This window comes from Cyanistes caeruleus, chromosome 4 (genome assembly GCF_971803275.1).
Source record: "Cyanistes caeruleus chromosome 4, bCyaCae1.hap1.1, whole genome shotgun sequence".
Lineage (NCBI taxonomy): Eukaryota > Metazoa > Chordata > Aves > Passeriformes > Paridae > Cyanistes > Cyanistes caeruleus.
The window spans coordinates 12,562,015-12,586,050 of record NC_141704.1 but is presented as its reverse complement, the minus strand read 5'-3'; the positions used below and the strand labels follow the sequence as shown (position 1 = coordinate 12,586,050).

General features: G+C 39.1%; 1 protein-coding gene across 11 annotated transcripts in view; it reads left to right on the top strand.

Annotated features, from left to right (window-relative positions):
• The window catches only part of SLC26A5 (solute carrier family 26 member 5), a 33,314-nt gene extending 9,278 nt beyond the window's left edge, over window positions 1-24,036 (top strand). For all 11 annotated transcript variants that reach the window (XM_086886682.1, XM_086886681.1, XM_086886683.1 and 8 more), the window contains 18 exons: window positions 2,347-2,560; window positions 4,201-4,340; window positions 7,515-7,625; window positions 8,174-8,355; window positions 8,867-9,031; window positions 10,443-10,595; window positions 11,839-11,921; window positions 12,016-12,163; window positions 13,737-13,850; window positions 14,165-14,242; window positions 15,608-15,703; window positions 16,486-16,592; window positions 17,722-17,791; window positions 19,195-19,287; window positions 20,190-20,312; window positions 21,187-21,396; window positions 21,642-21,696; window positions 22,252-24,036. In XM_086886682.1, coding sequence (XP_086742808.1) covers window positions 2,406-2,560; window positions 4,201-4,340; window positions 7,515-7,625; window positions 8,174-8,355; window positions 8,867-9,031; window positions 10,443-10,595; window positions 11,839-11,921; window positions 12,016-12,163; window positions 13,737-13,850; window positions 14,165-14,242; window positions 15,608-15,703; window positions 16,486-16,592; window positions 17,722-17,791; window positions 19,195-19,287; window positions 20,190-20,312; window positions 21,187-21,396; window positions 21,642-21,696; window positions 22,252-22,394 — 2,226 coding nt within the window. In that variant the 5' untranslated portion in view covers window positions 2,347-2,405 and the 3' untranslated portion in view covers window positions 22,395-24,036. The remainder of the gene's footprint in view (window positions 1-2,346; window positions 2,561-4,200; window positions 4,341-7,514; window positions 7,626-8,173; window positions 8,356-8,866; window positions 9,032-10,442; window positions 10,596-11,838; window positions 11,922-12,015; window positions 12,164-13,736; window positions 13,851-14,164; window positions 14,243-15,607; window positions 15,704-16,485; window positions 16,593-17,721; window positions 17,792-19,194; window positions 19,288-20,189; window positions 20,313-21,186; window positions 21,397-21,641; window positions 21,697-22,251) is intronic.

The following is a 24,036-nucleotide window of genomic DNA, read 5'->3' as shown; positions in this document are numbered from 1 at the left end:
TTTTAGGTTGCCAGCAGGGAACGTGCTTAGGCAGGGCTGTTAAGATGAAGTTGGTGACATGACATGGAAAAAAAGAATGTGATACGTCCAGCAGTAGTTCTAGGTAGATTTAGGATCTCTTTTAATGACATGTGATTTGATTTCCATGTTCTTGTATCTCCTGAAGGTAAAGATAAGATCCTATCATGCCCTCCCTCAAGTTACTTTTCTTCTAGCTGGTTCTCACAATTCAGTGCAGTGTAACTTCCTTATTCTAACAGAATCAGAAACATTCAATCTGCAGTTTAAAAACCTTCAGACTGAGTGACGGTGAAACTTGGGTTGTGACCTCTGGTAGTATTCCAAACTAACACTTGCCATGATCTGGATAACTGATTTAGAGTTGGGCCTTGTTCAGTTAGTCAAATACACTATTTGAATAATTTATTTCACTATGAAAAACACAGGCAGGATGGAACTTCTGTTGTTCTGTAAATGCTTATAGTACCTGGAAGAGCTGGAACATGTGTAGAGAACTGGAGATGTCCAGACCTCTCCAGGTCTAGATTTACATTACAAGCTCGTGTGGCTCTTCCATATATTAACCAACCTACCTGAAGCCGAACAAACTCAAAGGTGGAAATTCAGGAGCTGAATTGTTTGGGGTTAGCTGAATTGTTAGGACTTGCATTGCAGTCCTTTGTAGCAGAAAGAAGGTAGGGTGCACGTTTTAAAACCTTGGCTAAAAATGTTTTCATGTTGCATTCTCATTTCATTGGAGGAGTTTGGCCAAAACCAAGTCATTGAACTGATTTGGTTTGTGTCTTTTGCATGCAGCTGCAGTTTTTGTTCTAATTTGAGTGGATTTTCTGTTTAGGACTGATTAAAATTGCTTCTTAATTTGTAGATAAAGCTAATGTTGCCAGAACACATAAATTAATTACTGGAAAAGATAGATTCTATGTGGATAATGACATAATGGATCATTATGGAATCCCAGAATTTTTGAGGCTTGAAGGGACTTCTGGAGATCATGGATCTTCAAGTAGGATCACCTTTATTTCATACAATAAAGCTGAAGTCAATATAGAGTGTGCAGTAAATAAAACATTACAATTTTAGTAAAAATATCCTTTTCTTGCTGACTAGGGAGAATATTGCTTATGAAATACTGAGAACTGAAGAAATGCTAGGCTGTGTCAGCTCTAGGAGACTACCAAGATCTGAGTGGAAAATTCCAGCACTTTCATCAGAGTGAAGGCATAGATAGCAATATTGGTATTTTTCCGGTGGTCTGACTGTATTTGCTGAATCAGAATGTTGGACCAATCATAGTTAGCTTTGTCTGAGTGTTTAGGTAGCAATTTGTTTAATGTCTGTGTGGTAACTCTTTCCCAGAAAAGTATTGATGTACAGCTAAAAACGGAACACCCCTGGGTTAGCACCCTTGGTTGAAGGCAAACACATGCTTAAGTGACTTGCTGGACTTGAGCCCAAGGCCTTGTTCATAATGATGGCTCTGTTTCCCACTGCACTCACGTCCTGTCATCGAATGTGGCACTAGCCAGCATCTCTGCCTAACAACATAGCAGCCCTGTCACTTTGCTCAGAACTGGGAGTTGTGTTTCTTGCCCAGTATTTCTGAAAGCAGCAAACATGGGGCAATGGAGTAGCAGAGTGTCTTTTAAACATGTTAAGATGTTTGTGGCACTGAATCAGGCAGACAAATAGATCTCTACAAACCTTCTGGCTAGTTTTAAAACTGGGCATATCTCCCGATTCCTGTTCTAGTCAGTGCAGATTGAGAATAGCAGTAAGTGGCACATCCTTCGAAATAATAATTGTTTCAAAGTAGTGGATTGTGTATCCTTGAGATGCTGTTTGGATAAAAAGAAGCTTCTGAAGTAGAGGGGAAAGCAGGTGGATGGATGCAGGAAGCAACTGACAATCTGGAAGAAAGAAGTGTGTTTCTCAGTGTTAAAGTCAGAGTTCTGTCTTTTGAAAATGGACATGCCAGTTTGTGAGTAAGCAGGAAGTAACTCAGCAATAAGGGAATCTCCCTCCTACATTGACACGTTCTTTAAAAACTGAGGGAAAATCTAGATAAGCATGAATACAACCTTCCAAATTCATTTCAGCTCTTATTTACAAAGTAATTCATGCAAAAGCTTTCATTATACAAGAGAAGCATAAATTAATGGTTTGCATATACTGAAGACTGTGATTTTTTTTTTTTTACTGCTGCTACAGGCTATTTAATTAGGCTGCAATCACAATTCTTGTCTCTTGCTTGTCGAAATACATTATTTGGAAGGAAATGCCAAATCTGAATTAAAAAGGAAACAATTTTATTTTGTCTGCAACCAGGTTTTTTAGTGGAGCCTGTGGAATTGTTCTTCCTTCACTGCTACTCTGTGAGATCAGCTATGGAACATGCTCAAGAACAAGAAGCAAGTCTTGAGCAAACTCAGATGTATTGTGTACAGAGACCAATATACAACCAGGAGCTTCTGCAAGGACAGCTGCACAGGCGACAGAGAACCCCTCAGACTTTAGGGCAGAAGATTGCACATTCTTGTCGGTAGGGATTTTTGTCTTATCTTTGTTTTATTGGTTAGAAATATTATAATTCTTAATTGATTTATGCACTAAGCTGGTAATCTCTTCAAAGAAACCTATAAGATAAAGCCACTAATTCTATTTTGACTATTCAGCAAGACTGGGAAGGAGCTGTGTATGTGTTTTTAATGTTAATTTATAACTATATTAGAAAATGTTGGATAAATCAGTTGAATTGCAATCAAAGTGCAAAATGAAAATATGCAGCTTAGGAATGTGAAGTATTAGTCAAATCGTGTGACAAAAATTCATAAGACTCAGAAAAATATCTATTCTTTTTATGTGGAAATACTTATGGCCAAATTTGTGCTTCACATGATCATTTCACAGAAGAATGGAGAAGTGTGATAGCTGTGTAGAGCTCTAAATTATTAGTCTAATAAGAACTTACTAAAGGCATTCTCTAGCTTTTAATTAACTGCCTTGGAATCATCTGGTTAGATGTGAAATGTCTTTAGCTGTGCTCTATGATACCAGGGGATTTAAATTCTAGTGAAGTTCTCATTAGCTTTATGTTTATCCATGCTTCATTTGCAGAGTTTTTCCATTTCTGTCTCAAACTTTGTTCTGCAGGACAACAGAATTGCTTTTCTATAAAGTATTCCTGTTCACATAATTTGACATTAGGAGATTTGCTTTGGTTTATGGAGTGACTTCAATGGTAAAGACACTTAATTCTACCTCAGAAAACTGAATCTGTCCTGAATTTAAAAAACTGGATCAAAATCCTCCTTCTTGTGATACAGTCCACTTAACCATGGAGAAGTGTGGATGACTCTCTCACTTGTAGCAACAAGCTTTTTCACTGTGCAATTCAGAAATGCTAATAAATCTCTGCAATTGTCTTGCAGTTCCCCTATGCAGAAAAGCATTTATACAATCCCTGTGTTACATTTTTAGCCAAGGTTAAACTTATCACAGTATAATCAAGGTATGATGCAAAGCACTATTGGATAGAGATATTGGTTTCCTGGCTCTATCATGAGTCAGGGTTTCAAAAGGTTAATAGCTCTGCCAAGAGCCACAAGGGTCAGTGCTGCTGGCTTCAGTGTCTTTCCTTTCTGGGTGAAGAAGGGTTATGCACTCAAATAGCCTGAAGGGGTCTATCAGTACTAGTAGTGATAGTAATAAGTACTGATTAAATTAATAAAAAAAATCTAAAGCATAGTAATATATGACATTATGATCAAACCAGTATAAAGCACAGAACTAGTAAATAGGAAAAAGCACTGCAAAGTACTCTGATGAGTGAAAACCACTATCAGGAAGCAAGTTATGCTCAGGGGGTTTGTTACGAGGAATGATCTCAGCAAAAGGTGTTGTGTGACCACTCAATTGTGCATAGACTGGAAGTTTTACTTCCCACTGACCTCCAGGCTCACAAGACTTTTGTCTTGTTTTTGAACAGCACTAACATGTGATTAAGGGCTAAATTAACTGGAGGCATAGTTGTTTGTGCTTAAGCATGTCCAGAAATTACTGTCATCAAGAGTCTGAGCCTGCCTGTGAAGGATGTATTTTCCTATATAGGGATGAAAAGAATTTTTGCAACCTGGGGTTTGTCCCCTAGTGTCTAACTTTCTTTCTGCTTTGTATTTCCAGTTGTTCTTCTAAGAGAGCCAAGGCCCATCTTTATAATTTCTTACCAATTTTAAAATGGCTTCCTCGTTACCCGGTAAAGGAATATTTATTGGGTGACATTATCTCAGGTATAAGCACTGGGATCATGCAGCTTCCTCAAGGTGAGTGTACCTCTGGATATAATTCTCTCTTCTTTGCTTTTTCTATATGTGCTTTTATGGTAGTGCTTGGCATCCTTAAACAGGTGCTTCTGAGAACAGGATGTGTATGTCAGGGCTCTGTGTGGAGATCAGCATGGATTCTGCAGACCAGCCCAGAATGATGATTCCCTTTAAAGTGCAAGTCAGTGATATGCACCAAACTCTGAGAGAAGCTCCCTCTCTAATCAGTATCCACAGTTCTCAATGGCAGACTAGCTTTTCACAGTTTAAATGCATGTCTAAACGTTTGCTGGATGCACCATATTATTTACTGATCTCATTGTCATGAAAGTCATGGCATATTTCCTATAGAGGGTAGCAATATCTAACAGACATATAGACATTATGTTTCAGAGACTAACTGGGACAAAGTAACCAAACTAAATTTAACAATTAAGAGAAGAACATGCAAGAATTCAAAGACTGATACCTAAGGCTAGAAGTCACCAGTTTACACTGGAACCATAGTAGTGGGCAGTGATTTACATGGTGGAAATAATTCAAAAGTACCCTCTGTAACAAGACTGAAAATCTGTGGTAATTTCTGTTAAATGACTTGGAAGTGTCACTGTAAATGGAGCCCATTCCTGAAGCAGGAGCAGGCTCTGGAAGTCAGAGAAATCCAGTGTTCACTATTCTGTTCACCTCTTGGTGAATGGACCAGTAGAATCCTTTGTTTTGCCCAGCACTTACTATTAGCAGATTCAGAAGTGTTAGGAGGTTAGAAAGCAATAGCACTTCTAAGGAATATCATTAAGGGTGCCCACTGCCCTGGGAATGGCAGCTTCACAATAGCTGCCACAGTCTCAGTAGATTTTCCTGGGAAGTCTTGGAGTCAAGGAAATTCTTTGATTTGTGCAGAGCCCTGTGCATATGGTGATGTAATTAAGCATAAGTTTACTTCTGTGTTGACTTATTTCATATTTGCCCCTCACTTGTTCCACTTTAAGCTGAGGCAGGTCTGAAAAATTAATCTGTAAATCCAAGATTTTAATAGGTGGTAACCCATTAAAATAATTAACTACCCTAACTTAGTCTGTGCAGATCATTTCTTTATTTCCATATCTTCCTAGTTTTGTGTAAGTTTTATAATTAAGGTTATTTTTTCTTCCACACATGGAAGCATCAACTTATCTTAAACTGATAGCTCATGTGGTTAACTCTCAGGCATATCTGTCATATATGAGACACAAACATTGCCAGTTGTATACTGAAGTATAATTTATGTCATGACCTGAAGGAACACTAAAATTTAAGTGGTCAGCAGTGAACTTTATACTTAATTTTGTGACTCTCTTTTAAAGTAAACACTGTTCATTTGGTGACTGTAAACATGCCCTTAAATTGCTCCTAATCTTTCCCTTTCTAAAAACACAAAAGTTGAACTTTCATTTTTCTGGAATGAATGTAATTATAGCAAGAATGAGTTCAAAGAAACCTGGGAATTATTCCAGGGAGAATTACAATGACCACGGTGTTTAAGCCATGACCTCCTATCAAGTCAATATCTCTTTTATTTCCTTGGCACTGACAGTCTCTGAAAATGCCAGTACAAATGAAAGGGAATAAAAGGGTATTCAGATCAGGAACTTCACACAGACTCACCCTCCCAGTTTTGAACACTGATTTTCAGTTCTGGTTAGTTGTACTGTTAGGTTCATCATCATATTAAGGGCCAGGCTGTTACAACACAGGGTGTTGGCTGATGTCAGGAGAGGTACCCCTTGGGTGAGAGAAGACATGTGGGATGAGTTGCACAAGTACTTAATGAAATGCTCATTTGAGCAAGAGAATAAACAATACCCTCAGTCCAATTTTGGTGAGAATATTAATTTTTGGTTAGGACTCAGATATTGCTTAGGGCTAGAACAAGGCTGTATGAGTTACTACATGCACAAGAGCACTTGAATGGCACAGAGGGCCCCTTTGGTTTAGCTATTTTTTATTTTTTTTAAATTTTTTTTTTTTTTTTTTGTAATGTGATGCTTTGTCTCTCAATTTAAATTATTAGGGAGAGGTGTTTTTGGGTATCACTGGCTCTCCATGGTGGGAGAACCATTGCTTCTGTTTGCAATTGGCACTGGCCCATTGAGATTTCTACCCCTCACTTGGACCAGTCTTCGCAAGTGTGGCAAGAATACACAGGTGTTACCAACCTGCACTTGTGAGAGTGCAGAACCAAGCCAAGCCAGGATACAGTGTTTTCTCCTTGAGGCCCATTTGTTCTGTTCTGGTATAAGTTCTCATTAACACAAGTTGTGTAGAGCTATTGTTTTGGCTGCAACTGCTTGGGACAGTTATGTGCCATATCACATGGTGTACACCACTTGCTTGTGAGCCTGGTCCCATGACAAGCACACCCTGAGTCACACAGAGGGTGGGAGATGTTCTTCCCTGGTGTTCCTCAGAGCTGTTCTCCCCACAGCTCCACAGCTGTGCTTGCCAGACCCAACTAGAGATAGGAATGATGTGGATTGCATTCCCCTGCATGGAGCTGGACCAGACTTAATGACCAAAAGGACTTTGTTTTTGGGAAGAATACCAGACTGTATAAACTCTGTGACCTTACAGATTGTCAGAAATCAGTCTCTGCTTATTTTACATTTTGAAGCATGTTTTGTGGAAACATAAACTGTTATATCATCCCAGTTATTCTGGGGTGAGGGAGGAGGATAGTGTTTAGTCAGTTATAGGTTGCCATGAGCACCATTTCTGATCAGAAAAGGAAGAGAAAGTCAAACGTGTCCCCTTTGTTTTGAGGGTATGGGTGTTTCTAACTAGGTTCTTCTGCAGACAAAAACAAAAGTAACAAAAGGGATTTGTTGGCCATTAAGGAGTGCTTCCACCCACAAAGGCAAAACAGGTGCACAAGTGTGCACACAAACACAGACACCTGCAGTGACTGTAATTAGAGGCTTTGGTTTCCTGACTCACCCCATCATGTTTCTAGGCACTGCCCTAGAGGATTATACATTTTCAAGACTATTCACTGAAAGATCTCCTGTTTTTTAAACTTGAGACAAGTCTCTAGATTTCCTATTAGGTGTGTTTAGTTTTAGTAGGCTTAAATCCCTTTGCTTCAGATGGTTTATTTTTGTTGTTTATCTAACATACATATTTTTGTCTGTTTTCTAGGTTTAGCCTATGCTTTGCTGGCAGCTGTTCCCCCAGTATTTGGCCTATATTCTTCATTTTATCCTGTTATTCTATATACTTTTTTCGGAACCTCCAAGCACATATCAATAGGTATATCTGTATGGATAACTGAAAGTCTGTCTGTGTTGTGTGTGTATTTAATAAAGCTGTAAAAAATAAAATTGGAGAAGTAGAAAGTGTAGTTGTTTTCCATAAATTTAAATATAAGTGCATAGAAGAAACACAAAGGTATGGAACATAACCAGTACTTTTTATTGTTAGTTCATCTGTTTTACTTTGGAAGCAATAGAAGAGTATCTTGTACCAGATTAGTTCTAGAAATGGCTGCTGCAAACTCCTGAACTATGACTTTATTGCTGCAGTCAGCTGTCTGTGTGGCCAGGATGAATCTTTAATTTGCAAAATAGAAACTGAGATAGAAAAAAATGATGGTTTTGCCTACTGCTGAGGTATATGTTTACTATCTAACTAGCTTTAATGGTGCTGAGTACTGGAGCAAATCTGGGGACTAAAAAATACATTATTAAGGTAGAAAACTCTTATTTTAGTTTAATTCTGCATATCTCAATAAGAACCACTCCTAAAAAAAAAACCTGTCAGGATTTTAAGTAATTACTTTCCTCTCCCTCTTATTTCAGGCACCTTTGCTGTGGTTAGTATGATGGTTGGTGGTGTTGCTGTAAGAGAAGTGCCTGATGAAATTTTTTCTCTGGACTCTAATTCTACTAATATTACAGACGTCCTTGAATATTACAGTGCTAGGGATACCAAGAGGGTTCAGGTAGCTGTGGCTCTCGCCTTTCTTTCAGGACTTATCCAGGTATGTGCTTGCAGTTTGCTGTAAGGGCAGCTGCTGCTGCTGGACTTGCAGGGAGTGCTGGGTCACGGTGGGTCCCCTGTAAACAGACTTGTGCTTCTGCACTGCTCCATGTAGGATACAGGCTGCTTTATGGCAGCTACATAATGGAATTGGGGATGGATGCATTGGAGGCAGGACTTTATCTGGCATCTTAGCTGGACTGGAAAAAAATTAGGTTATTCCCCCTTTTCATTTTTTCCTATCCTATCAGAAAAACTCAACTGACGTTCTCTAATCTGTCCATAAATGCGCACAAACAATGCATACATACATACCCATATCTCACACTGGATCTGCCAGTGGCATGGAAGATTGGGTGCATTGATGGCTGCTTACTGTACTGGCTTTAGAAAAGTCAAGTTCAGGTTTGTCTGATCTGGCCTGGGCATTGAGGAAAGGAGAGGGGGGTGTATGTGTGCTATATCCAGACGATACTTGGAGTCACAGGGTTGGCACTTCTCTTTTTCATTAGTTGTGTTTAGGTTTCCTTCGATTTGGATTTGTGGCCATCTATCTAACAGAGCCCCTGGTGCACGGGTTTACCACTGCAGCTGCAGTTCATGTCTCTGTTTCCCAATTCAAGTACCTTCTTGGCATCAAGACTAGCCGGTACAGTGGACCCCTTTCAGTTGTATATGTGAGTAATTACACTTACCAAACATGCAAATTCTGTGTTGTCTGGATCTAGCTCCTAAGCTTTTTCATGTTTTTATGTATTATTTGGCACTAAGTGGAATAATCTTCAGAAATGAACTCTGGGTATGAGGTCTTTAAATGCCATAGCAATATATGAATATCTGAAAGTGCAGCCCAAGTGTGACTTGGTAGATCTGCACGATCTGAGATGGGCAGATTTTAGGATTCTGCTGAATGTAGTTTCATAGTATGAACAGATACTGTTCACTGAAACGAGTCTCTTGTGCCTTGGGGGAAAATGTGCTCCTGAAATACTTCACTGTAAATCAGGTGTGTTCTTCAAAGCTAGGAAATGTTACTCTCAGAATCTTTCCACTCTTCAGTGGATGAAAAGGGAAGATCTCAGATGTCTGTGAAAACTTAAGCTTTGAGCAGATTGATGGCTCGGCAATAATGAAGCTTCAGGATTTCATCTACATGTAGGTTATAGAAAATACTTCTATTTCGTATGTTTGTGCAGATATAACAAACCTTTTGGAAACAAGTCTTCATTAATGATTAATTCCAAAATTTGCTGTTCAGTTCACCAGTCTGGGAACCAGTCATACTAATTGCCAAACAAATAGAAGGAAAGTTATAAATTCAAGATGCATATTACCAGGACATCTTGAATGTATAACAACCAATTTTCAATGTGCATATGGAAGAGTATGTTGATTTTCTTTCAAAGACCTAATAAATAACAAAAAAAATTATTTATTTATTTATTTTAATGCAGTGGAAGAAGGGGGAATAATCAGTATGGGGAATTATTTACCCTCTAGCAACTTGTGTATTCCAGCAGGTTTTTTTTCTAACACCCTTATAGTAAGCATTTTCAATTAAAAGGTTATTTGGAATAATGGCCAGTTCAGCAGCATTGCAGGATCACTGTTATTTAATCATATTGTTATGGCAACCTCAGTAGTTCTATCAGCAGCTTTATTGTTTTAGAATAGTTCATGCAGCTCTAAGTAAATGTGACTTGCCAAAGAATATTTGAAGGTATTAGAAGGAGTTTGCATTTATTGCTTTCAGGTAGCTGCCGCTGAGGAATATGTGGAAATGTTTAGGTTTAGACATGGTTTAGTTTAGGCTTTTAACCCCATTAAAGTTTTTTCTCCAAATTTTTGCCCCCTTGAAGGAACACTGATACTGTAAATGATTCAAGTGCATTTCTCTCACTGAGATACTCTAGTCTTCTGTGTTTTGTAGGAACAATGGGTATTTTGGTAAGGCCCTCGTTCACTGCGGTTATAAATTTAGAATGAAACCACAGCTGAAAAGTAATGTATAATTTGCTCTTTTGTGGCAAATCTCCATGAAGATTCTGTTTTCTTAAGAATAATTATGATGCTTCTGTTATGTTACAGAGCATAGCTGCCGTGCTTTCAAAAATAACAACAACCAACATTGCTGCAATGATTGTTGGATTAACGTGCATTGTTTTGTTGCTGATTGGCAAGGAAATCAATTTCCGGTTTAAAGAGAAGCTCCCAGTTCCTATTCCTATGGAGATCATTGTGGTAAGCCAGTTGGGAAATTCTATGGGTAAAGTTGATAGCTATTCTAAAGCTGTAGAAACTATCTCAGGTTCTACCTTATCTTGCTGAGCTTGAGAGTAACTTCCATTAAACATAATTTATTTGAGCCTTGATCCAATTGAAGGTTTGGATTCCCTTAATTTTAAGAACTGGAATGCCCATATGGAGAGCATAAAGTCATAAAAAAGAATTTAAAAACAATTTAAACACCCCCAGTTCCCTATATCAATGGGTAGGTATCTGTGTATTGTAAAACCCTCTCTTATCCAGGAGTTTGGGCTCCTTGGAACCTGACTAATTCTCTGCAAGACAATGCAGAGTGTCTTGAGGGGAATTTCTTGCTTGGAGCCAGAGGGCTCAGAACCCATTCCTGAAGGAAGGTGCTTACAGATGCCTGTTCAGAGATTCTGCAGGACTTGCTTGCTTTTTGAAATGCAGTAGCAGAAAGAAGAGCAGGAATCATCAGGACTTAATAAGTCTTCCTTTCTCTGTTTCTGAGACTGATAACTGGCTGCAGTACTGATTCTGTTTCAAACAACTATTCTAAAATACCTGTATAAAACAGACTATCATAATACACACAAAGCCTACAGCTCAGACAACCTTTTGCCTTTAAAAGTAATTTGATTTAAAAATGAGTTCTCCAGTTACTACAGCTCTCAAAAAACCTGCACATAATGGAGTCAGGAAATGGAATAATTGAAGCTATGGGCACAATCTAGGTAGAAGGAACAAAAAAAAGGGATGCTGGTGAGAGGTGAGGGAGTAATGATGTTATAGGGTATTTTTTGATAGGCAATAGCAGAACAGTGTTCCTTTCTTTGCTGTTGCATCAGTTCTCTTTACAGGTAACAGGGTATGCACATTCAGATAAGCCAGTGCACACAGACAGGAGTGCCCTTGCATTTAATTTTTCCAATATGCTAATTTGCCTGAGCTTGGCTTAGGCAAAGGGAAATTGAGTGATTCATTATATACCATAGCATGTTCCGTTTAACTGTTTACAAAAAAACTGTAAAATCAGGATGAGTTTGACATGATGAAGGGAGAATCATGATGCTTCATCTTTTTTGTCTGCTTTTTAGTCCCTAACTCATAGAAAACTGATTGACAAATAAATGTAACCCCTTGTGTGTATTAATCATAGTCAGCTAACCTTCATATCTCTTCAGGTGGCTTTATCTCTTTTTAGATAATGTTTACAAATTTGTTTGTGGATTTTTAGGTCATTATTGGCACAGGAGTTTCAGCTGGAATGAAGCTGAATGAGGCATACAAAGTGGATGTTGTTGGGAATATTCCTCAAGGGTAGGGATGATACATTCTTATTAAGACTGTGCCTTTTCTGTATTGCATACAGTTCTTATCATATTAATTTATAAATATTAATTTCATCTCCAAGGTTACGTGCACCAGCAATTCCTGATATCCAGCTAATCCCAGCAATTTTTGGAGATGCAGTAGCAATAGCAGTAGTTGGATTTTCAATGACTGTATCAATGGCCAAGACCTTTGCCCTTAAACATGATTACACCATCGATGGGAATCAGGTAAAAGTAGTAGGGTTGTTTTGTTGAAAATTCTCAGTTGCACCTTTCTTACATTGTTAAAGTAGAGTGTGATATTAGCAGAAATGAGGTTTTTTTCAGGATTTAGTGGAATCCAGCCAGATTTTTAACAACCTACACATTTAAAGGGCAGGAATTAGTTTAAGTTCTTTTTTTCTGGATGTGTTTAAATAACCAGTTTTACTTTTAGCTTCATTTTGGGAAACCTGTTTCTGCTATACTTGGTCATATACATGAATATTAATTACAAGACATTACTTGGCCATACTGTCCTGATGAGCAGCTACATTTTCTTCACTTTCTGTAATGCAGCAGGGCATAGAGGTCTCGTGTGATAAATACAGTGCCTTATGTGTCAAAGAACTCTTGTCTGGAGTTTAAAAATTTCAATTATGTATTATAGTTTATTTTTATTCCCGCCTATTGCAAATTGGCAACTTGTCATTTTCTGGGGCAGCAATTGGTCCTGTCTGTACTTAGCATTCTGAGCATGATTTGAGTGATAAGGACTGTGTTTAGGACTCCCTAAAATGAAATTATATGTCCTCACCTACTCTGGCCTTCCTGTGCAATTAAGAATCAATACTTCAATTGGATTATTGGTCAATATCATTGTGGTGTCAAGGGAGACAGAGTTCCTGTGCTGTAACACATCTCCTAGAGCATACATTTGACACAGCACAGATCAGCTGTTACCCCCTAATCTAAATGATTGCCTTCTTTTGAGAGTAAATGAAATTTACCTACAGAGTTTTACATCTGGTCAAGTGAATCTCATCTGTCATGTCATTGTGCTCTGTTACCTGAAGAGAGAAGAGGACAAAGCTGTAGCTGCATGAATGTAATTGGCTCTATTTATCTTAAACATAATCATCACTGACCCAAGTTAAGCATCTAAATCTTTTCCTCAGGAGGTGCCAGATGCTATTTTACCTGGGTGTTAAAGTGTAGAGCTCCTTGTCATAGTACAAGGTCATGCCAAGTGCTTAAATGAATCCAAAAAGGACTGTACAAACACAAAGAGAAAAACTCATTGAGAACTATTGGAAATGTGTGACTCAAATCACTCAATTACAAACAGCAAGATGCAGAGTAGTCTGGGGAGGCTTTATTATAAGCAAATAATTTCTTAGGCATCAGAAATGCAGTAAAGAGCTCTGACCTCACTCATGGTCATTTTTCATGTGTATTCAGGGTTAAAATTCAAATTATCTCCAACATGAAAAAATCCTTAAAACAATCAGTGCTGTCATTCATTCTAGTTTTGTCTGATTAGTTCTAACATTTAGGCATGGGAAATGTCTCCAGCATTTCATCAGAAACTTTGTTTAGCAGAACTGAAACCACTACACAGATGATTTAACATACATCAGCTTGTGCATGTGTGGGAACTACAACTATAAGCTACAATTAGGTTGTTTACTCTCTACAATGAAGTTGCTAGAAAGCACTGTAAATAAGATGTGGTTGTTAATGTCTGTAGATAGTTCCAGCTTGGTACACCTGCTAAGTGTAACTGCCTTTAGATTTTTTTTTGCTCTATTGTTTAACACAGGAACTTATTGCCTTGGGAATATGCAACTCTGTGGGGTCATTTTTCCAAACCTTTTCAGTCACGTGCTCAATGTCTCGGAGTCTTGTCCAGGAAAGCACCGGTGGAAAAACTCAAGTATGTAGAATATGCAAATCCTGAGCCAAATGAAGTTTACCCTTTGGAGATCCAAAACTAAAGTCTGAACCTTATCTAGATGGCCATATTTCTGTGCCTGGGCCAGAAGAAATAAATGGAGTTTCTCATGTTTCAAATCCAGACTGGGTCAGGATAGAAAGCGACATGATAGGCAAAATGGGTGATGTAAATGGAAGGAATCAAAAGTCATTTGAATAACCAGCCTTGTTGAAAGCACAAGGGGTTAGCTAATCAGTAATATTTCCCCTTGAGGACACTTCTAAATAATCTCTGGCTTTTTTTTTTTTTTCCAGATTGCAGGTACACTCTCTGCAATTATGGTTCTGTTGGTAATTTTGGCAATTGGATACCTTTTTGAACCACTTCCACAGGTAAGGGAGTTTTGCATATTAGGCATTGCATTGACTGGGAACAGAGGTCCATGAGTATTGCTAACACTTGAGATTGTGGGAGGGTTAGTAAACAGCAGTTTACAGAAAGCCTTAAAAATTCTTTAGAAACCTTTAAATTTTGTATGCATTTTTGCTGTAAATTAGCCTAGAAATAAACAATGTTTTGAAGGATCTGTCGTGCTCTTTGTTGTTGTTTTTAGTATTGGATATCCTATCTGTCTTTAGAACATAAGAATACCTCCAAGGAATTCCCCTTTAGAACATTCCACTTTAGAACTATGTAGGTTGGAAAAAACCTTTAAGATCATTGAGTCTCTCTGTTAACTCAGCACTGCCAAGCCCGCCACTGAATCATGTCCCTGAGTGCCACATCTACTCGCTTTAAGTATCTCCAGGGACGGTGACTCAACCACTTCCTGGGTATCCTGTTCCAGTTCTTGACAAACTATGAAGAAACTTTTCCTCATATCCAATCTAAACCTCCCTGGCACAATTTGAGGCAATTTCTTCCCAGAAGAGTCCAATCCCCACCTGACCACAATCTCCTCTCAGGCAGCTGCTCCTCATCAGACTGGTGCTCCAGACCCTTCCCCAGCTCCACTGCCCTTCTCTGGACTCGCTCCAGCCCTTCAAAGTCATTCTTGTAGTGAGGGCCCAAAACCAAACACAGGATTTGAGCTGTGGCCTCACCAGTGCCGAGTACAGGGGGACAATCCCTGCCCTGGTCCTGCTGGCCACATTCAATTGCAGCATAGGAATTCTGGACGAGGTTAAAAAGTTAAAGTCACATCTTGGCTGGTAGAAGGCTGAGGCTGCATAATGGCTCAGCATAATGAGTTGGGTTTGCTGCAATTTATACTTATTTGTATAAAAATATATTTATGTAAGTATATTTCTGGCTTAAAAAAAAATCTATTTCTGGTGCTGTGCAAAGGACAATACACAATTCCTCTTTCTTGTTATAGGAGTTGGACCTTGGGTTACAACTATATATCTGTTGCAGGAATTGTTTCAGCATGTTGTAGAGAAACATGAATTTAAGATTATAGTCTACTGCTTCAGGCACTGTAAGTGTAGCAGCAGGAAGTATAGGAGCATGTGATTCCTCTTGCTAGGAAAGAGTAAATCAAACTGAACTGAATAGGTTTGCCGTTTTTGCAGCTGCAGTAAAAGCACATGTCCACTGAACTACCTAAAAAGTTGTGGGTTTTTAAATAGAACATCTGTTCAGTGGACTTATATCAGTTATAAAGTACAGAAATTATTATTTGTGATTCTTTGAAGTTCTCACTTGGCATTGGGTTTATTTTGCTTCTGAAAATTGCATTTTTGTAATGTTCTTAGACAGTGCTAGCTGCAATTATCATGGTGAACCTGAAGACAATGTTTAGACAGTTTGGAGATATCATGTACTTCTGGAAAACCAGTAGGATTGAGCTGGTGAGTATTGCACAGCTCAGTGCATATATTTTACTATATTAAATTCATTGCTATCACCAAAACACCATAGAAACTTACCAAGGAGTTATAAATTAGTGTTGTATTGCAGATGAGCAGAAGACAGGGAGGTGTAAGTACCCTGGGACAGTGATCTGTTGGAGACAAGAATATTTTTGTTGTTACTCAACAGTCTTGTAAGTCAGGTCAGAAATAGTTTGGTTGCAGTAAAAGCAAAGCTCTGGCAGCTTTGCTATAGGAACTGCACTGAAGGCTGTGGGAATGTCTGAGAAGAATTTGAAAACAGAGTAACAAAGAAAACCACTTGAAGGTATTTGCCATCTTTTCAGATAAACCAAAAACCTGTCTGGAGTGGCCCAGAGCTAAAAGTGTATTGGAGGGAATATTTTGGTGTCATTTCTCTCCTGGATGAACTGACTGATGGAACTGAGTTACAGCTACTTGCAAGCCTTGATTTTTTTTATTTTTTTTTTTTTTTATCCTAAGGTATTTGGAGTATGATGATGATAGAACAGGATTCCCTGGAGAACAGGACTTAAGGCATTAATTAATACTGTGACAGTTAGTCAGATGTTAGTTAGAGTGCCTGGAGCTTTTATGCCTTCTGAAAGGTTAAGGTAATTCCCATCTGGCATCATGGTGGGTTACATTAGAGCCTGTTCCTGATCAGAAGTGATACAAAGGTTTTGAGGTTGGGTTATGCTGTTGTTTTTGTTGTTAACAGGAAAGGATGCATAATAATTCAGACCTTTTCTTTGTTTTAGGCCATCTGGGTGGTAGCTTTTGTGGCTTCTCTTTTCCTGGGACTAGACTATGGTTTGCTTACTGCAGTAGCGTTTGCAATACTAACTGTTATTTACAGAACACAAAGGTCAGATTTCTTCTTTATCAAAATTAGTGTTTGCTGATCTTCTGTGTGGTTTTGTTTGTTTAAGGGGTGCAAATAAATAGAAGTCCATTTCACCTTCTTCAACTGCACACTGTATGGAATTTCCTTCCTAATACAGGTCATGCCCTTTGATCCAGTGTTCACATGTTCTTTTTCTGAGAACAAAATTTTTATAGGGCATGAACTTTACTCTCAGTAATAAACAGAAGATTTTTCATTTCTCGTAGTGGTTAATCTTATTATTTCTTTTAATGCTTAGAGTTTAGAACTTTAAGTGTTCTTGCTGCCAGTTTCGGTACACGATTACGTTTTGCGTGTATTAATTGTCACGAACAAGCTGAAGTTGTGTCAGGTTATCACAGGATGAATGCTTAGTATTTTAAAAGAAAATTCTAACTTGTAAAATATGGTGGCTGTTCTAGTTTTCAAGTCACTTCTCCCCATTCAATGTGGCAACTCTTATTGTGAAGCTTTCTAAGTCTACAGTGAAATGATTTCTTGCATGTGTGGATAGGACTGGCATGTGAGGCTTCTGGACTCAAGGTCTGGTTCGGGTGGAAATTCTGTAAAAGTCTCAGTTCCATTTGCATTGGAATGAAAGCAAATTGTGAGATTTCCACTCTGCGTAAATAAGAGTATTTTTCTGCCATCTCTGCAAACAAAACCGTAATGTACTTTGCTGTCACAGTTCTTGTGAGCTGTGAATATTTATCTCCTTAGACATTGTCCTGGGAGCAGAGTGGCTCTTTGAAATTGCAGCATGTTTTCTGCCAGTATGAGTTTGCATATTTGCAAGACAGTCAATGGAGTTGCACCAGCTGGTGCTGCAGAGAATTTGCCCTGTACTTTTGGATGCTTTGACTCATGCTTTTTGGAAAATGACAACATTTCCATGCTAAGCTTATAAATTGTTTTGGCACTGACAGAAACAAACTTTCTTACAATTGTGTTGTGCCATAAACTGCTCACTGCATTTCACCATGTTTAGATAATCCTGTACCAGACAGGCCCTGCAGAATGACCATTTAAAATAAGTTTCAGTCTGTGTTAAACACCCATTTTTCCACTTTATAAATGATAATACAGAAATGTTTGTCTCCTTTCTCTCTAGGCCTGAATACAAAATCCTTGGTCAGGTTCCTAATACTGACATCTACTGTGATGTGGAAGAGTACGAAGAGGTAGGAATGTGCTCTTCTGCATTGAGTAGTTTCATTCAGTGGAGCAAAGGCAGCTGTGGCAATTTGCTGCCTTGCCCTACCACGCTGCACACACATGCAGTGCTGGCTGCTGAGCATTCACCTGTGTTAAAAGGAAAGAAAGAAATTTGGGGCTAGTAGTAAAAGTTGCTTTGTTCAAAATGCAAGCTCTTTGTACTGCAGATACTTTTCACCAGGTGGTGATGAAAAGTACTTTTATACTAGTTCCATTGTCCGAGTGTTTAGGAATAGCACTGCTAAACCTGCTATGTACACAAGTGCATACCAGGCCACCTTCTTTATTTGTGTGGCAGTAGTGCATGGAATCCATGGAACCCAGGATCCAAACTTGTATGTTCTTCAGAATTGCACATACTGTTGAAAACAGCATCCCACCTATCCCCTGCTCATTAAATATATGTGATTAATGGCACAATTGCTTACCATGCACTTAGCTTCTCCTAAATGCCATTTTGGTCAACAAAATGTTGATGAAAGAATTACATTTTGTCAATGCAGTGATATAAACACCAGTCAGTATTCCGAAATAGCAGCTACAATTTTCTGCATTCTCCGCTATGTTCTCAGAGATGCTGCTATGAAAATTACATCCTCCTTTACTGAGGAATCAGTCTATAAAAACCTATGGAAAAAGATAATGCAGGTCTGCTTTAAATATGATGCAAAGCAGGAGTATGGGTGCACATGTTTATAACGGTATGCAAAGGAGAGGAGACTCCATTTCTGTTACACTGAATGCAGTCAGCATTTCCTCCTGGGTAAAGGTGGGGTTGGCAGCATATGGCAGGCTGGGTCTCTGCTGCTGGCCTGCTCATTTGCATGCAAAATGTCACAGTTCAGGTTGTTTAGAGATGACTGCATTTAAAGTAGGGGAGAGAAGTGAATATCAAGACCTTTCTGAAGGTCTGGATAAAACCAGAAATTTGAAAGGTTGTTTTTTTTGGTACCTGGGAGTCAAGAAAAATAAAAGAGAGAAAGAGGGAAATAAGTTATTCTGCCTGTAGAAAGGGAGGCTAAAAGGAAGTAATTCTGGGAGCACATGGTTTCCTCATGGTAATACCAATTGCAAATAGTAACATCAGAGAACTGCAAATATTTAATTTTTTTTTTTTTATGGCTGTACATTTTGGTGCAATATAGAAGGAGAAATGTTACCAGGCATTGATAGTGTGCAGAATTACACTGGGAAAGTGGGAGGTTTTTAATCTCCTGGTTGCCTTTGCTTACAGCAGTGCCAGCCTTCTTTACCTGTAATATGCTGAGAGCCATCCAGGGTTGGTTGTTGCACTGCTGCATGTTCATATGTCTTGTGATCACACAGGCTTTTATTCTGTTTAACTGTGCACATCCAATATTTTCCTTAGGTTAAAGAATATCCTGGAATCAAAATATTTCAAGCTAATACATCTCTTTATTTTGCTAATACTGAGTCATATACAACTGCACTGAAGAAAAAGGTGAGTAAAGTAAATTATTTAATGTCTGTGTCCTGAAAATTCAAACTAGATTCTGAAACATCTTTCAGCTGTTTAGTGTAGTCCTTAGCACCGTGTTTCTCAGCCTGCAGTCCCTGGTGATCTGTGAAGTATGAGAAGGTGATGATCCAGCCAGCTACAAATTATCTTACGAAGCAACAGCATGGTGAGAGGGAATAAACAGACAAAGTGTATCTTCATACTGACTGCTTGTGAATTACAAGTGGTGGGTGCAGAGCACAAACCGGTCAAACCTTTTTTTTTTTCAGCAGAAAACTAGTTGCTGAGCTGAAAACAAAATGTCAATAAAAGTTTCCTTGTTGGGTAGCTAACTTTCCTGCAGTGTAAGACCGTGGAATACTGTGGGCATTTAGTGCCTCTCATGGGCAGCAGATGACCTGCACACAGGGTGTGCCTCACTGCCTGTGTCACCCCTGCTTTCACTGGGTGCCAGTGGCAACAGCAGAACCTGACCCAGTGACACCTGCACCTGTACTAACTTCTGAACATTTTTCTGTAGCTCCCATGGAGAGTCTTATACAAAACAGGTAGGTGGTACTTGCCCTCACAGAGCAAGAGATAATAGTGATTGTTGCCCAATTTCACTTCTCTCCCCTTTGCTCTCTGCACTCCAATCGGCATTTGGTTGAAACACAACACTCTCTGATTTCAAGAAAAAAATGAGATGCATCTTTCCCTCATCTTGTTAACACAGTGCTTTCCAAGATGATTTCTTCTTTACACTGTTCTCACCCCCACCAAGGGAAGCTGGAAAATGCAGGCTTGTTTAAATTTATGGCAGTGATCAATTCAATGCAAATTGATATTCCAGTGCCATCCTAACAAGCTGAATCTCCTCTGATCATACTTTCTTCTCCTGACAGACTGGAGTGCACCCTGGTGCCTTATTAGCAGCAAGGAGAAAAGCCCAGAAGCGCCATGCCAGGGAGATAAAGGCAGCAAATGAACAAAGAAAGAAAGCTGTGCTGAAGCTCACGAGCTCTTCGGTAAATATTTACCTCTGCTTTATCAGCATACAGGCTGCTTTTGTGTTCCCACTCTTGTGTTTTATACAGGGAGTGCTGCTTAGGGACCAAGTGCTGTGCAGTGGGGACAGGAGGCTGAAGGGACAATGTAAGAATAGAGACTCACTGCTGTACTGGATAATTGTGTTGGACCTTGATTGCATTCAGGTAGCACAGAGTAGCACAGAAACACTCCACAGTGTCATGCTGTGTCTCACTGGTGGTGTTGGCAGAAATCAAAGCCACCCTGCCTCTGCCCCTCTCCACACACTTGGAATAATAATGTAGGAATAAGATATAATAAAATTAATTCTAATTAGCATCCCCTGTAACAAGAAGGTGCCATTCCCTCTGCTAATCCTGGTATGGCCAAGATACACTGAGAAGGGTTATTTGGAACATGCTTGTACTTTCATGCATGTTTAAATTCACTGCCGTGGTGGAGTGTGTGATTTTTCCATGGGAGACCTAAAAAAGGCCAAAATTGAGAGCCCATTTGCTGTTCTTTATTTTGAATATATAGGTCTTGATGGAATCAGCCAGGGATAAGACAAGGAAATGGAGTAAAAAAATGCATAAGTAAAGATGATCAGGTGTCAGTGTTTGAAGGAAATGGATAATTCAGTCCTAAGATAACAGCTTTAAGCAGCTTATGTGTGACCATAAAAAGGCTGGGCATAAGAGAACAAACTCTGATGTAGACATGGAAGTGTGTGTGCATGTCAAGCCAGTTTCTGTAGTGACCAGGAGCTTGTCACCTTTTAAAGGCTTAAAGAACACATGAGTGAGGGGAGCAAAGGGATTTACATTGAAAAAGCATTGACTGCCGTTAAGCTTTATTCATCTTCTCTCCCAGACTAATGATGTAGAAGCAAGAGTAAAACATGAGATAGCAAGTGATGACTTACCTGTGAATGGAAAATTTGAAGATTCTAATGTACAAGACACAGATGTTCATGATGAGCATGAACATTTTGTGGAGCCCAAAACGAATATTCATTCTCTAATTCTGGATTTCACCCCAGTGAACTTTGTGGATTCAGTTGGAGCAAAAACACTAAAAGCAGTAAGTAGGATTTTTTTTCCCCAGAAAACTTTTCAAATACCTAATAAGGAATGTGTCAGCATGAGACATAACTGCCTGCTCAAATATGCTCCAGTATCTCGCCTAATCACTGGTTTAATTCTGTAAGTTGTAGCTGAATACTGGGGAATGTATAATCTGCAGCTTTCACAGTATTGGGCTTCCAGAACTGTGATGTGTATGATGATGTATTATCTACATTTAACTTCAGCTTAACTCTGTTGTAGATTATAAAAGAATACAAAGGAGTTGGTGTCTATGTCTGCGTTTCCAGCTGTAGTGGTGAGTTGAGTTGGTTTTTTGGGTTTTTTTGTGAGCTTTTTGGGACAGGTTGTGTTTTATCTCCTTCCCTCTGTTCCTCAATTTCCTGCTGCCAGTAGTGCCTCAGTAGTACCAGCACTTTAAATAAAATTGGATTTGAGGAAAAGCAAGCCCATGTGCATTAGAGACTTAACTTTAGTGAAAGTAGAGCACTGATGAAATGAGCTCTGTGAGGATCCTGCTTCCATTTCTTCCAGCTGGCAAGTTGTGAATGCCACACTGAACTTAGTATCTTGAAATCATAGCAGTAATGTAATAAGGAAAAAAGCCTGAAATGTTCCCATATCTGATAATTGGGATTGTAGCATCTTCTGCCAAGAATAGGCCTCTGTCTATGTCTGCATAAGAGAATACCTGTTTGGAGTCTAAGTAGCGTGCGATGCACCTGGCTATTTCAAATTTTTTAGTAACAACAAGAGAACAAGTTCTCATCTTCTTCCTGCCATTCCTGCCATTGTCTTCCATCTTTGTACTTAAGTGTATGTGCTGATGCCATGTTTGGGTTTTGTTTTGCAGGCCCTGTTATGGATGAGCTGACAAGACTGAATTTTTTTGATGAAAGTGTAACAAGAGAGTTGGTGTTTCACAGTATTCACGACGCTGTCCTTGCTTGCCAAATGAAACATGGGTCTGCTGCAAAGGCTGACTCCAACCTTTGAAGAGTGGCATTGAGCGGAATGGGAGCCAGATTTATGCTGGTGGAGACTCTTTCTGAATATTTAATTTGCACAGTTTGAAGAGAGCCTGAGGCTGTTTGTATCTGCGGGTATGGGGTGGTGCTTCTGTTTTGTAGCAAGAGTGGATAAGGAAATGGAAGCCTTCATGCTCTTGAATTTTTCCCTTTGAACAGGGTATAGCCTTCCAATTATACACAAGCACAAAATTATGCAAAAACAGAAAATTCAGTGTATTCTGCTGCAATCAGAATCTGGTGGACAAGGTGACATTCCTATTCCTGTTGAGAAAATGGGCACTTTAACTCACTGTGAGTGGGATCTTGCAGGAGATAGCTGTTCTGCAAGTGCAATACACTGTACCAGTGTCTTTAAAGAACTTTCTTAGATGACTTTTAAAGCCTGATGCCAACATCTACCTACAACAGATTCATACAATGTATAATAATCTGCCAGCTGGATTAATGAATTCACACAGGTGGCATTTAGCTGCTGCTGTTTTTAAACCTGGATGGTAGAGTTATTTCTTTAAAAACACCTAACCTGTCTCAACTATACCCAGTTCTTCATTGATCTCTAAGTGAACTTCAAGTCAGAAACTCATTGTTTAATTATTACATTATCAGTTTGGGCAGTGCAAGTACCGTACTGTTAGGCTTTCTAGAAAAGAACATGGGTGATTTTAAGCTAAACTTAATTTAGCTTCTAAGTTTGAAGACAAAATGGTTTGAGACAGGAATGAAGCCTGTTTAAGTTAAGAACTGATGCCCTAAATGCAGTCTCTTAATCTGGAATGGAAATTTAAGCAAGGTCTAAAGTCTCAGTGGCCCTGAAAAAAAAAGGTACTTTTCTGTTGCCCATCTTCCTCCCAGTACTGCTGCTTCTGCCTCAGCTTTTAAGTGCTTTGAGAAATGGAGTTCAATGGAACTCAAAAATGGTACATGTTTGGGTTTTTTAAAAGAACCAGTAGCATGGGATTTCTTTTTCTATTGTCAGCCTGTCGACTGTGGTGCTGCCTCACTTAAGGTGTGAGATTAAAACCATGCTAAAGAAATCTTCAGTGCCCCTGTTTCCCTCACAGCAGTCACTGTGAAACTCAGCAGAGGCAGGAACATAACTGTTTCTCTGTAGGTTATTTTAACAACACAGGGCAAGTGGGGCATCAGTGCCATTTCGTTCAGCACCCTCAAATCACAGGGGCCGTGCATAAGGAATTCAGACACCTTCCTCACTTCTGATCACAGAATGTAATACTCTTACTTCAGGCTCTGTTGCAGCTCAGGCTTGCTTCAGGTAAACTGTTTCCCAGGACCCAGGGAAGTCAGGGAAGATACTTTATTTCCTCAGACTCCCCTGCCCATAGGGAGGGGAAGCTTTCTGCATCAGAAATTGCTGCTTAGCTGGAGTTCAAAGAATGAAGTGCATGCATGTCAAGACATTGTGTGTGCTTATTTAAACAACTTTTGGTATTTTATAATGTTAACTAGTTCAACAGGCCTTTGTATCTACATACAGTATATTTTTCTACTTTCAGCTTGTCGCAGCTTCAGTTTTTAACGCTGTAGTCTCTTCAGTTCACATCAAAATCCTGTCAATTTCCAAAATAAAGTGATGTCACTTACCAAAA